This window comes from Hyperolius riggenbachi, chromosome 3 (assembly GCF_040937935.1).
Source record: "Hyperolius riggenbachi isolate aHypRig1 chromosome 3, aHypRig1.pri, whole genome shotgun sequence".
Lineage (NCBI taxonomy): Eukaryota > Metazoa > Chordata > Amphibia > Anura > Hyperoliidae > Hyperolius > Hyperolius riggenbachi.
In genome coordinates, this window is record NC_090648.1 from 320512651 (window position 1) to 320526604 (window position 13954).

The following is a 13954-nucleotide window of genomic DNA, read 5'->3' on the forward strand; positions in this document are numbered from 1 at the left end:
TGCGACTGCGACACCTTTGAATCAATTGCTCTCCCCCCCCCCAGCCTGTGTCCGCGTCCATGACAACCAGAACGCTCGCGTATTTGTCCTTCTGCGCAAGTCCAACAAACAGATCAGAAGTTGTATTCTTCATCCATCCCTTCCCTAGTGTCACAGTAAATATGCGCTGGTGTTTGACCCGGAAGTTGTAATGCAACAGTGAGTGAGGGGTTTCCGCTTCCTCTCGCTGTCACGATAATGGCAGCTATCATGCTGAACAGGTGCAGAGGGGTATTGTGCGTATTGCGGGGTGTTCTCTGGCCCGTTCAGGGTGGATCGTGTGGAAGAAGCGCTGGGCTGATCGGAGGTGAGACAGGAGATTGCTGTGCTGGCTGTGCGGACACAGGGCAGGCAGCACATATCTGACCTTCTGAGCATAGGCACCATGTAGCAACCTAGCTGCAATGACACTAGCACACATATGCAAGCACTTCCCATTCTTCCACTATGCAGAGAGACATTCGCAGGTAATTATAGAACAGGCTAGGCTGATATCTCTTCAGCTGAGATGTTTAGGCAAAGAGGTGTTTTCAGTTTTGTAAGGCTTTAAGCTTTTTAGACTCTTTAAATTTAAAAATTATTTTTATAGTAATTTTTAAAAATACAAGATCTGACAGCAGAAATCAAACAAACAAAAAAAATCTTGAACTCTTTTAGTGTTGACAGTTTAAACCTCTCTAAAGGTAGCTATACATCTAGCGATGATGGGCAGATTCGACCAAGAGACAAATCTCTTTCTGATCGAATTTGGCTAGAGAGAGATCTGTCAGATGCTATACACCGCAGGGTGATTCCCGATCGGCCGTGGGAAGGAGCATTAGCCACAAAGCTAGACTGATGCTATACCTCCACCCCCCGGGATGCCAGATGTGCTCTATATACTGTAAATGAAAGAAGGACTCTGACTGGTAGGTCTATGCTATGGCTACACTTTTCTTTCATTTATATTTAACACCAACAATCATAAAATGCATTTGAGGATTACACATGAGGTTTTGCATATATAGTGCTTAGTTACATGATGCATTTTCTGTATATCATTCTAAGCAGTACTTTCTTTCTACAGATCTTACTCTCCGTGAAAAAAATACCTATTCCCCTTTGCCTGATGATTACAATTGGTATGTGGTTTATCTACTGAGAGACTGCTCTGATGTTTGATATCGGTGTATTCTTACTCCCCTCCACGTTACGCTGTATATTTTATTCTTGTGACCAGTTCTATTTCAAAATTTTTAATGACATTTTTCAAACATAACATGACTTATACATTTTGCAAATCAATTGCAGATCAAAGCAGACAAGTCATAATGTGTCCTTGTGACCAGGGCTGTGGAGTCGGTACAAAAATCCACCGACTCCGACTCCTCAGTTTAGGATTCCACCTACTCCTCGACTCCGACTCCTCTAATTTGCATATTACAATCTTGTTGATTGAAAGTATGTAACATGAAATTCGTCTCTTAACTGCCAACGCTTAGGAATTTTAAAAGACAACGGAAGTGAGAAGGATATGGAGACTGCCATATTTATTCCCTTTAGTCATAGACTAAAACTAGTCCTTGGTAAGAGTACTTGTAAAAGGTACAGGCCGGAACAAAGAACATCTATCAGGCCCTAGGCAATTTAACTGTGGGTACATGTAAGAGTGATGTGCAGGTACTCTGCAGGGGAATAAGGAGATTCTTCCTCTATTACACATTCTTCATGCACAATCTGAACCAGGTTTATGGGTGATAGACAACACCTCTGTGTTCAATGTGCAGAACATTCTCAGTGGATTCCCTGCAGCTCTGTGGAGAGTGCATATGTAGAGTATAGTACTACTGTGTAAAAAAGTAAACCTGAGACAGATGAAATTAAAGTTTTATACATACCTGGGGCTTCCTCCAGCCCCCTTCAGGCTAATCAGTCCCTCGCTGTCCTCCTCCGCCACCTGGATCTTCTGCTATGAGTCCAGGTACTTGAGCCAGTCTGGCGTAGTGCGCATGCACACACTCCGCCGCCGGGAGCGTACTACACCTGCGCAGCACTGTTGCGCTGGTGCAGAACGCTTCTGGCTGTGGAAGCGCCATGCGGCCGGACTGCGCTGACTGGCTGAATTACCAGGACTCATAGCAGAAGATCCAGGTGGTGGAGGTGGACAGGGAGTGACTGATTAGCCTGAAGGGGGCTGGAAGAAGCCCCAGGTATGTATAAAACTTTTATTTTCATCCTTCTCAGGTACCATTTAATTCGTAGTCAGCAAACCAAATTTAATTTTAACAACATATCAAATTATTTAATTTCATGAGCAAAGAGAGTGCAGTGCATACATTTGCATAAATCAGAATCAACGCAGAATTATTTCCATCTCATTGACCATCTCTATTAGTGACACGGCTACACATCAGGCTTTATACTCACAGCATAGATGTTATTTCGTATTTATAAGAGGTTCCTGTGTACACATCATATATACAGTCACAATCAGATGTGTATATCTGACTTTAAAAATCCAGGACTGCTTTATTGAAGCAGCACAAGTAACTAATTTTGATTGGTTTATTTCATCTTTGTGGACTAAGCACAGCTATTACTGTATGTATAAATTATTTATGATGACTATTATCTGAGAAATAGAACATTTTATCATATTTTCTATTTTAATTACAGTTTAAATTCATTAGGAGTCGAAGTCTGTGCATTTTTCCCCGACTCCGACTCCAGGCACCCAAAATTATTCCGACTCCACGACTCCGACTCCTCAGCCCTGCTTGTGACCAGTTCTAATGTGTAATATAGCACTGTATAATTTCCTTTATGATACTTGTGTTATAATAATCCTGGCATCATAAAAATCTGTAAAGCTAACAGGCATCTGTTTTTTTTTTGTTTATAAGGCTTAACCCCCTCCTGATCGCCTAATGCCGATTGTCGGTGGGAGGGTGGCAGCTACAGGACTGCCTAACACCGATTGGTGGCAGGTCCTGTAGGCGGAGATTAGCGGGATCGCGCATCCCTGCTGAGTTATGGAGTTCTGGTCTTTAAACAGCCTGCCACCCATGATAGAAGCTGGCAGGCTGTAAGAAAAAGAAACTGACTTTTTTTTTGCACAGCACTGTACTGGGGACAGCTCTGTCACTTGGCTTTCCCCTGGAGTGGCTCACAAAGCAATCCCTCTCATAGGCTGATGCCTGTGAGATTTGATTTCAGTACTGAATCTTGGAGGGAGGGAAATTAAAAAAAAAAAAAAAGTTTTTTTTTTTTTAAATCAATAAAGTGTGTGTGTGTGTGTGTGTATAAAAACAGCAATCAGATGCCACCAAGAGGAAGCTCTGTTGGTGGCAAAAAAAAGGAGGCAAGATTTATTTGTGTGCTAAGTTGTATGGCCGTGCAGCAAACTGTAAAGCTGCAGTGTGCTGAATTGTAAAAAATAGCCACTGGGGGTTGTAAGCCTGTGGTCCTCAAGTGGTTAAGGGCTGTAGGAGCTCCAAATCAGGGGTGTTTTGGATGTAAACAGTGGCTGTCACTAAGGAGGTCAACCATGCCCCCTGCGATATGTATCTCTTTAGAAAGTCAGAAAGCAGTACACTTGACATGTACCAGAAAAAAATTCCAAATGCTCTGAACCCCAAAACATAGATACTCGATACACAGATAGATAGATAGATAGATAGATAGATAGATAGATAGATAGATACATGACATGCACAGAGGAGGCAAACTGTCTGGCTAGCTCTAGTTTGGCTGCACTCTTGTAAAACTGGAAAATGCCTACAACATAATAAACACTGCTTTACAATGATAAAGCAGAGAGAATTGTTTGTTTGAAGATCATGCAGCAGTGCACTGCTTATCTTAAGGAGGCACTATAGTGTCTTATAGTAGAATACAGTTAATTTTTTAGAACATCCATTTTGATGGTACGTTTCTTGGTTTCAGCATCAGAATCACATCGTATAACTATATACTGCTGTATATTAGTATGTAGCACGTCGTCCTAGTGATTCTTAGCCTATGATGTTTAGCTATGCTGAATGCTTCCCCCAGAAAATTGTGGGAGACCAGGCTTTATTTTCACTGACTTCGGAATTCTCAGAAACAAACATTCCATTGTGCTGCACCTGACAGGTCCAAAGCTGTCGCCTCCTGTGTATACCATTCACAACCACCATCATAGCATGCTCATGTCTACCTTCCTGAAAGAGAAATGTGGACAGATTCATTACCTTTTAATAAGTGCTCACTTATTGCTTTTAGTAATAATGCATTGTTTTTGTCATTCAGCTTCTTAAAAATGGTTTGTCTTTTTTTCTGTTTTTGTATAGCAAAGTCGACCTGGCTCTGACTTCTGATGGGAAAACTATTGTATGCTACCATCCATCTGTGGATATTCCATATGAACACACCATGGTAAGACACCACTTTTGCCCTCATTAGACTCTAGCGTCTAAAAGAAGTCTTCCTCCCTCCACTCCCCATCTCAGTAAATTCGTTCACTGCCTTCCAGTTCATAAGCAAATAAAATTCAAACTTCAATGCTTTGTCTCAATGTCACTACAAGAATCGCGTTTGCCTTCATCTCTGATGTCATACACAAATACGTACCAAAATTCTTCTGTCACTCATCCAAGGGTTTTCTAAAGTCCTTACTATTTTAACTGGCTGAGATATCTCTTGAGCTGTTCTCATACACATAAATTCACTTCCTTGCTCTAAGGTTCCCCTCAACCTTTTTCAGTGTTTAAAGTGTACTAGAGATGTCTGCATTAAAAGGTTTGATACTTACCCGGGGCTTCCTCCAGCCCCATGAGCACTGATGCGTCACACGCTGTCCTCCCGAGTGGCTCTGTTCAACCGCAATCACTCCCAGCAATCTGGCTCAGTTACACCAGAAGAGCCGACTGACGTGACTGAGCCAGATTACCAGGAGTGATTGCGGCTGGATGGAGGCACTCGGGAGGGCAGCGTGTGACGCATCGGTGCTCATGGGGCTGGAGGAAGCCCCAGGTAAGTATCAAACCTTTTAATGCAGACATCTCTGGTTTCCTTTAAAGCACAGGTGTTGAACTCCAGGCCTGGAGGGCCAGGTCCATGCCAATGCCTGATGGACCACGCCTTTCCTGATTCCGACCCATCAATTAATTTGAGCTGTGTCAAAATTGTGCGAGGAGCTCGGCCCTAGAAGGACCGGTTTAACATCCCTGCTTTAAAGAGAGCCTGTGGTGGGCTCAAAAAATTAAAATAAAAGTAGTCTCCCTAATCCGGGGGGCTGAGCAGATCAAGTAGCCGCAAAAACTGCCGCTCCCTGCCACTCCTGTGGGCCTCACTGGCCCACTTCCACTTTTGTGACCTGTAGGTCATGATGCTGGAGTGAGAGATTCATTCTCTTGGGTGCATCTTAATTTGGCACTGCTCAGTTTGGCGCGGTGAGAGCCGAATGATGGCTCTCATCGCTACCGCTAAACTCCGAGGCGGGGTTAAATTCTATTCCCCCTCCAAGTTTTCGCAACTCGGAGGGAGATGTAATTCGGGGTCTGGCAGCCGCCAGTGCTCCGAATTACCGCTACGCACCCCGTGCAGCATAGCCTTGCTGCTATCGGGCGCCCAGTTTCAACGCTCGGCTCTGAGAGCCGCACGCCAAAATCAGCTGATCCGTATTCTTTCATCCAGCATGCAGGGAGGCGGCAGGGGGCATGGCCAGGAAGAGAGAGCTACCCAATGGCAGCTCTGAAAACCCTGCAGGATGCCCCTGGCAGGCATTTTGAAAAGGGAATCCCTCTTTCCTATGTTTACCTCCGAGATAGCAACAAATATTGTTGCTACTCTTGGGGGGGCTATGTTGTGGGGGGGTGGGGGCAGAGAGCGGCGGTGTGGGGACACAGAGGCATGTCATCAGGCAGGGAACATGCCTTTGCCCCCCATCTGCCCACCTCGGGTTCTCTTTAAAGCATATTTTAAAGGACACCTTAACTGAGGGGGATATGGAAGCTGCCATATTTGATTCCTTTTCAACAATACCAGTTGCCTGTAAGTTGTGCTGTCCTCTTTGGCTGCAGTAGTGTCTTAATCACACACCTAATACAAGTATTCAGTTAATACAGTCAGATTTTGGTGAGAAACATCTGAATAATAATATATATATATATATATATATATATATATATATATATATATATATATATATATATATATATATATATATATATTTCCATTATAGCACACTGGGATTCTTCTTTAAAGTGTACCAGAGCCGCTGTAAAATAAGTTTTATAAATACCTGGGGGCTCTGTGCGCATGGGGCTGGAAGAAGCCCCAGGTATCTAAAACTTTTATTTTACAGCAGCTCTGGTTTCCTTTAAAGAATACATCCGGAGGCCTGGGGCTTCCTCCAGCCCCTCATGGCCCGTGAGGTCCCTCTGCGTCCTCCAGGTTCCCTTCATGGCAGCCCCATTTAGTGTGGCAACTTTGGCTGAAGTAGTGTGCAACTGCACATGTGCGGCTTGTCCACACACCCAGCTCGAAAGTTTGCACTGCGCAGGAGGCTTACGGCGTTGCACACGTGATCGAGCCGGGTGCGCAGACGACCTCAGTCAAAGTTGCACTAACAGGGCTGCAGCAGGACCATGCAGAGGACCCGGAGGGCTACAGGGGGGCTGGAGGAAGCACCAGGTAAGTGCTGATTTTCATTTTAAAGCTCTGACCAGAAGTGCATAGACTGCACTGTGTGATGTTCTCAATTAAAGGGACCCTTAATTGAGAACATCAGACAGTGCAGTCTATGCACTTCTGGTTTTGTTGTGTACCACACACTATACACCTTGCTGAAACGCACACAGCAATTGCTTACAATGCCAGCGAGGCCTTAGGGTGTCCAAACAAAAATAATTCTAACATGTATAGCGCTTTTAGCCTGTCAGATCTAAAGGACAACTGAAATGAGAGGTATATGGAGGCTGCCACATTTATTTCCTTTCAAACAATACCAGTTGCCTGGCAGCCCTGCTGATCTATTTGGCTGCAGTAGTGTCTGAATAACACCAGAAACTAGCATGCAGCTAATCTCGCCAGATCTGACAATGTCAGAAACACTTGATCTGCTGCATCCTTGTTCAGGGTCTACGGCAGAAAGTATTAGAGGTAGAGGATCAGCAGGATAGTCAGGCAGCTTTCATATTCCTCTTGCTTCAATAGCACTTTAAAAAGCTTGAAAGCTGCAGCCAATAAGGGCACACTCAGTAGGCCAATCTGTGGTGTTAGGGAGTGTTGCCCAAGTCCTTACTGAATTAGATACTGGCTCCATTGAGGATTTGACAAATACACTTTTCAGCCACTAACAAGCAACAGGTAGTTGCATAATTCAGCCACTAATAGCCAGACTTGGTGACTATCATCTTATGTCTGTACACAGGAGTCTTACAATTAAATGCCTCAGGAACATTCATGTAAAATATTTGCTTTGCTTGTTTTATTTTTATTTGCGTCTTCCCTTCTGTCATGGTGTACTTGCTGTCCTCTTGCATAGAGATGACCAATGCGGTGCTATTAATTCGAACTTGCATGCAAAGTTAATGCAGATTGGGTCAGACTCAACAAAGTGCATTTTACTGGCCCAATTGCTGGCTTGAATTATTAGCATGACTTCTACTCTTGGGTAGGGATGTTCAATGAGATGCTTATTAATTCTAAGTAGATGCAAATTTGCAGCTTGTAAATATAGAAGCTGCTGTATTTGGTCCATTTACAAGCTGCGCAAATTTGCATAAGAAAATGTGGATCGACTGCTAATTACTTGCATCTCGGTGGCCACCCCTAAATATTGAGAAGACCGGGTTAGGACCAATTGCAGTTAACAAAAATTCATGCAAAATCACAGGTCTAGAGAGAAATATCTCATCTTCTGTCTTCTGTAGCCCATTCCCAGGCAAGATCCAGTAGAGCTCCCTGAAGAATCTCTTGATCAAGTCTTAAAAGCCAGACTGAGTGATACAGTAGTCAAAAAAGAACCTACAATGGAAGAACTCAGTAAAATGTTCTATACTACGAAGCACCGATGGTATCCTGTTGGACAGTAAGTTAAAACTGTATCAATTTCTGCTTCTTGTCTCTTAAAGTGAACTTTAACCGAACCAGGAAAAAAAAGTTTCACTTACCTATCGTTTCCACCAGCCCCCTGCAGATGTCCTGTGCCTACGCCGTCACTCGCCAATCATCCGGTCCCCTGCCGCGCCTCAGTTTTCAAGTGCGCCTTCACAGTCCTGGCCCGCTTGTACTCGATCACACTCCTGTTGCCTGGAGTGTCCTGCGCATGTGCAGTACAGCGACGTGAGCTTGATCGAGGACACGCGTGGCCAGGGCTGCAGGCGTACTGGCCTGGTGACTGGCTATTAGCCGAAAACGAGCTGCGGTGAGGGACCGGATGATCGGTGAGGACAGTGCGGGCACAGGACGTCTGCAGGGGGCTGATGGAAGCCCCAGGTAAGTGAAACGTTTTTCTTTTTTTTCCCGTCTCGGTTAAGGTTCACTTTAAAATACTGCCAAAGTATTACACAGTAATGAGCATGAGCCTAAAGGAATACTGTAATGGGGAAAAAAGTAAGTTTAACTTACCTGGGGCTTCCACCGGCCTCCCGCAGACGACCTGTGCCCGCACCGGGACAAAACGATCCCCCGATTTCCCCCCCCCCCCCCCCGGTTTAATGACGCAAGCAACTGCGCCTGCGTGGCCTAGGCCACACGCGTCCTCGCTCCCTCTGACATCAGTGTGACCTCGCATGTGCATTAGGACCAAGACTGACGCTACTGAGCCAGTTACTGTGGCTGAACAGCAGCCTGCGGGAGGACACAGAGAGACTCAAACGTGTTTATGGGGCTGGAGGAAGCCCCAGGTAAGTATAGATTCTTGCTGTTTATATATCTCTGGTTTACTTTAAAAGTTAGAATGACCCAACACATTGTCTAACATTCACTTGAACCCTGTATCAGCTGGGCTCTGTTGCATAGATCTGTCCACTTGCTGAAAATGACTATGGTCTCTACTATATCAGATATAGAAAAGGTAGGGACCTTTTTCTGCAATTTGCCAGGGTTACACACTAGAATGCAGCAGATATGGGGAAAAACAGCAAAAACCTTTCTAATGGAGTGATTGTAGAAATGAGAAACAGTGATTGTAGAAATGAGAAACAATGTGAATTATTATAAGGCTGGTTTCACAGTGGGACGTTACAGGCGCCCGTTAGAGCAGCCTGTAACGCAGCCCACCGCACAGTAATGAAAAATCAATGGGGCTGTTCACAGTGCGGACGTTGCGTTACATTGTAACGCTGCGTCACAAGGCAACATACTGCATGCAGTACTTTGGACGCGGCTGAGCCGCGTTAGACTGCTTGCACATGCTCAGTAATGTTGGGGAGGAGCGGAGAGCGGCCAGGCACATGGCTAATTAATATGCACTGCACGTTATGACGTGCAGTGTTTACTTCCTGGAGCAGCCGCTCTGTGCGGCGATTGGCCGGCGGGACCACGTGATGCCGCATGCGCACAAGAGTGCGCATCACGGCATCACTGACGCCAGAGTGAGCTGCACAACGCGGCTCACTCTGACGTCCAGATCCAGCACCACCAGGCGTTCCGTTAGGGGGACGTTATGCGACCTTAACGCCCCCTCTAACGCAACGTCCTGGTGTGAAATTAGCCTAAAGCAAGATATAAATATAAAGAAAACAAATGATTGCACCTACTTCATAATCTTTTTATGTTTTAATTATTTTCTTTGTGCTAAAACACATTTCATTTTATTTTCAGGTATCATAGAAGACGAATGAAGAAGAACCATCTAAAGGACCGATAATTTCTGTTTTTGAATTCACAAAACATGCTTTAATAATACTATGTTATGTGTGACAAATGAGTCAATTACTGTAATAAATTGTACATTTTTTTTTTTTTTTTTCAAAACGTGTGTATTAAAATATCTGTTTTGCTACTGTTGGGCTATGTATGCATTACTCTGCATTTAATTATCATTGGCATCACACAGCAGTAGTGTACAACTCGCCTGGTACATATTTTATGGTACTGAACCTCCATCAGTGGTATAATGCATCTGATCTCAGCACGTCCAGGACCACTCGTGGCAGGTTCAGTCAATTTGTTTTTAATCATTTTTATCTGCATCTGGCTGTGTAAAATAAGCTACAGATGTATTATAAATCGCCAGCTCTGCCATTATTCCTTGCCTGAGAGAAGGATATGCCTATTCCACTCGCTGGAAGTGATGCATTATGGGTATTACTTCTTGCCCTTGTGGAGGTGAAATTTAAAAAAACAAAAGTTGTTTGTGTTTGGTGCAGCTGTTTTTGGCTTCTTTAGGCTAGGCATGTCAAACTCAAGTCTAAAGCCTTGTACACACATCAGATTTTGCCACTTCTATGTAGTGTGAGACCTTACCTACATAATGTGTTCAAGGAATTCACATTCTGTTGGGAAATGGTAAAATTTGGCCAATCTACATAGTGTGTGTGTGTGTGTGTGTGTGTGTGTGTGTGTGTGTGTGTGTGTGTGTGTGCGTGCGTGCGTGCGTGCGCGCCCCCTAAGGCAGGTAGCATACCTAGTATGATTCCCAGGTACGACACCCTTACTATGGACTATCTCTGACTTGAATTGCTGGGTCTCTGTAAAATTTCATGATCATGTATCTTATACCCTGTTAACACGTGTAATCTTTTAATACCTCTCAGTCTGACACCCCCTGTTAACATTGTATGTATCCCTATTTATTGTCCAGCACTGCATAATACGTTGGTGCTTTATAAATAGAAAAAAATATTTTAAATACAGATTGCCTGGCTGTCCTGCTGATTCTCTGCCTCTAATACTTTTAGCCGTAGACCCTAAGGCCTTGTTCACATTGTGTTCGGATCGCATGTCCGTCCGCGGTGGGCTTATTTTGAGGCGTATTTTTTTTTCCGATTCCCGGCGCTTGGGTTGGCGATTCTTTCTTTTTTGTGGTTAGCGGTTTCCGATTCGTTTTTCCCAAGCGTTTGGTAATTCACTCCCTGACGCAAGTCAGGAAGTGCAGTCTTTGATCCGGAAAAGAATAAATGCAATGTATTTATTCTTAAAAACCTGACCGCAATTGCTCCACAAAGCGGTTTTGAGAGCGTTTTGCGTTTTTCTTATACCTTCTATTGAGGCGCAATCGCCTCAAAAATGGCTCAAGCACAGATTATCTAAACGGATTGGAAACGAACCGCTTAGATATGAACTATCTCATAGAGAATCATTTTGTAAGCGATTTTGAAAAATCAAATAACAAACGCCTGCAGTGTGAACAAGCCTGAAGCAAGCCTGCAGATCATGTTTCTAACAAAAATCTGACAAGATTAGCTGCATGCTTGTCTCAAGTGTGTGTGATTCAGACACTACTGCAGTGAGGAAGATAAGCAGGATTGCCAGGCAGTTTATAGTGTTAAAAATGAAATAAATATGGCAGCCTCCATGTGTCTCTCACCTCGGGTTCCTTTTAAATTTTTTACTCTGTGCAATCAATACTATACTTTGGCCTAAAATAATTTGCAATACGATTGATCGGATGTGACTGTGCAATAGATTCCTCCCGATCTAATATGCCGGGGATTGAACAGGAAAATCTATGCATGTATGACCTGCTTTAAAGTAAACCTGAACTAAGAGTTACAGTAAGGTCCATAAATATTTGAACAGAGATTACTTTTTTTGTACAGTTGATTCCTTACATTACCACAATGAATTTTTAAAGGGACCCTGAGCAGTAACGAAAAAAGGAAATGGGAATTACCTGGGGCTACCTCCATACCCACCCCATAGCCCATGAGGTTCCCCGGCATCCTCTTCTCCCCTCCCATGGTCCAGCTGCCCGCTACAGTAATCCTGCAACTTCGGGTGAAGTCGCACCCTATGCGTCATCATGCTGATTGCCGTAAGAGTCTTGCATTTTTTTTAACACAATCCCTTCATTACAGAGGCTCATCTGAGTGTTTCATTTAAAATGTATTGTGGTAATGTACAGAACCAAAATTACAAAATGGTTGTCTCTGTCCAAATATTTATGGACCTAACTGGAGGCTGCCATGTTTATTTTGTTGTAAACAATACCAGCTGATCGAGTCAGACGTCAGGGTAGCTGATCTGCATGTTTGTTCAGAGCCTTTGGCTAAAAGTATTAGCAGTAGAGGCTCAGCAGGACAGCCCTTTAGGGATAATTTCTTCAAGCAAACCTGAAAAGAAAATTAAACTTGTGAGATAATTAACTGCCTGTGTTTTACCAAGGATAAGAAAAATATTAGTAGCATAAAACTGTCTCATATTTTTTTTATTTTCAGCATAACAGTTACTGAATTCAAAACAGCAGCCATGACCGTTAAATGAAAAAATAGCTCCATTCAGCTCTAAAAACAAACAAAAGTAATGACCCATTAAAGGAGAACTGTAGTGAGAGTTTTATGGAGGCTGCCATATTGATTTACTTTTAAGCAATACCAGTTGACTGGCTATCCTGCTGAGCTATTTGCCCGCAGAAGTGTGAATCACACCAGAAATAAGCATGCAGTTAATCTTGTCAGATCTGACAAAAATGCCAGAAACACCTGATCTGCTGCATGCTTGTTCAGGGTCTATGGCTAAAAGTATTAGAGGCAGAGGATCCGCAGGTTAGCCAAGCAACTGGTATTGCTTAAAAGGAAATACACATTGCAGCCTCCATATACCTCTCACTACCGTTCTCCTTTAAAGGAGATCTGAAGGGAGAAGTATATGGAGGCTGCAATGTGTATTTCCTTTTAAGCAATACCAGTTGCCTGGCTGTCCTGCTAATCCTCTGCCTCTAATACTTTTAGCCATAGCCCCTGAACAAGCATGCAGCAGATCAGGTATTTCAGACTTTAAAGAGACTCCGTAACAAAAATTGCATCCTGTTTTTTATCATCCTACAAGTTCCAAAAGCTATTCTAATGTGTTCTGGCTTACTGCAGCACTTTGTACTATCACAGTCTCTGTAATAAATCAACTTATCTCTCTCTTGTCAGACTTGTCAGCCTGTGTCTGGAAGGCTGCCAAGTTCTTCAGTGTTGTGGTTCTGCTATGAACTCCCCCTTCCAGGCCCCTCTATGAACACTGCCCGTGTGTTATTTAGATTAGAGCAGCTTCTCTCTTATCTTTTACAAGCTGGATAAATCGTCCTCTGAGCTGGCTGGGCTTTCACATAGTGAGGAATTAGGCAAGGGCAAAGCTGTTTGCAGGAAGAAAAGAGCAGCCTGAAACTTCAGTGAATGAGAGATGCAGGGGGAAAGAAACACACATATGATCTCTTGAGATTCAAAAGGAAGGCTGTATACAGCCTGCTTGTGTATGGATGTATTTTCTATGTGTGGACATACAGTACATCAACCTACTTCCTGTTTTGGTGGCCATTTTGTTTGTTTATAAACAAACTTTTAAAAACTGTTTTTAACCACTTTTAATGCGGCGGGGAGCGGCGAAATTGTGACAGAGGGTAATAGGAGATGTCCCCTAACGCACTGGTATGTTTACTTTTGTGTGATTTTAACAATACAGATTCTCTTTAAGGCTGCTTTCACAGTGGGACGTTACAGGTGCACGTTAGTGCAGCCTGTAACGCTCCCCCAACGCACAGCAATGTAACACAAGTGGGCTGTTCACAGTGCCCACGTTGCGTTACATGTAACGCTGCACGTTGTAGAGAAAGTGCAGCATGCTGTGCGTTCTGTTTGCACATGCTCAGTGGGGGGCGGAAAGGAGGCAGGGAGATGCCGCTACAGTAGCCGCGCACATGGCTACTTAATATGCACTGCACTGGCGGCCGCTGATTGGCCGGCGGGACCACGTGATGCGGAGTGTCTCGCTCCGCATCACGTGGTCCCGCCGGCCAATC

General features: G+C 43.9%; 1 protein-coding gene across 2 annotated transcripts; it reads left to right on the top strand.

Annotated features, from left to right (window-relative positions):
* Nucleotides 1–210: 210 nt before the first annotated feature.
* Nucleotides 211–10009, top strand: MRPL42 (mitochondrial ribosomal protein L42). 2 transcript variants are annotated; one of them, XM_068272765.1, is made up of 5 exons: nt 211–346; nt 1106–1160; nt 4350–4434; nt 7935–8092; nt 9829–10009. In XM_068272765.1, the coding sequence occupies exons 1-5, from the start codon at nt 238–240 to the stop codon at nt 9872–9874; spliced, it is 453 nt and encodes a 150-aa protein (XP_068128866.1). In that variant the 5' UTR covers nt 211–237; the 3' UTR covers nt 9875–10009. The 2 variants fall into 2 exon arrangements, with proteins under 2 accessions (XP_068128866.1, XP_068128867.1); XM_068272766.1 differs by lacking the exon at nt 211–346 and adding an exon at nt 408–506.
* Nucleotides 10010–13954: the final 3945 nt, after the last annotated feature.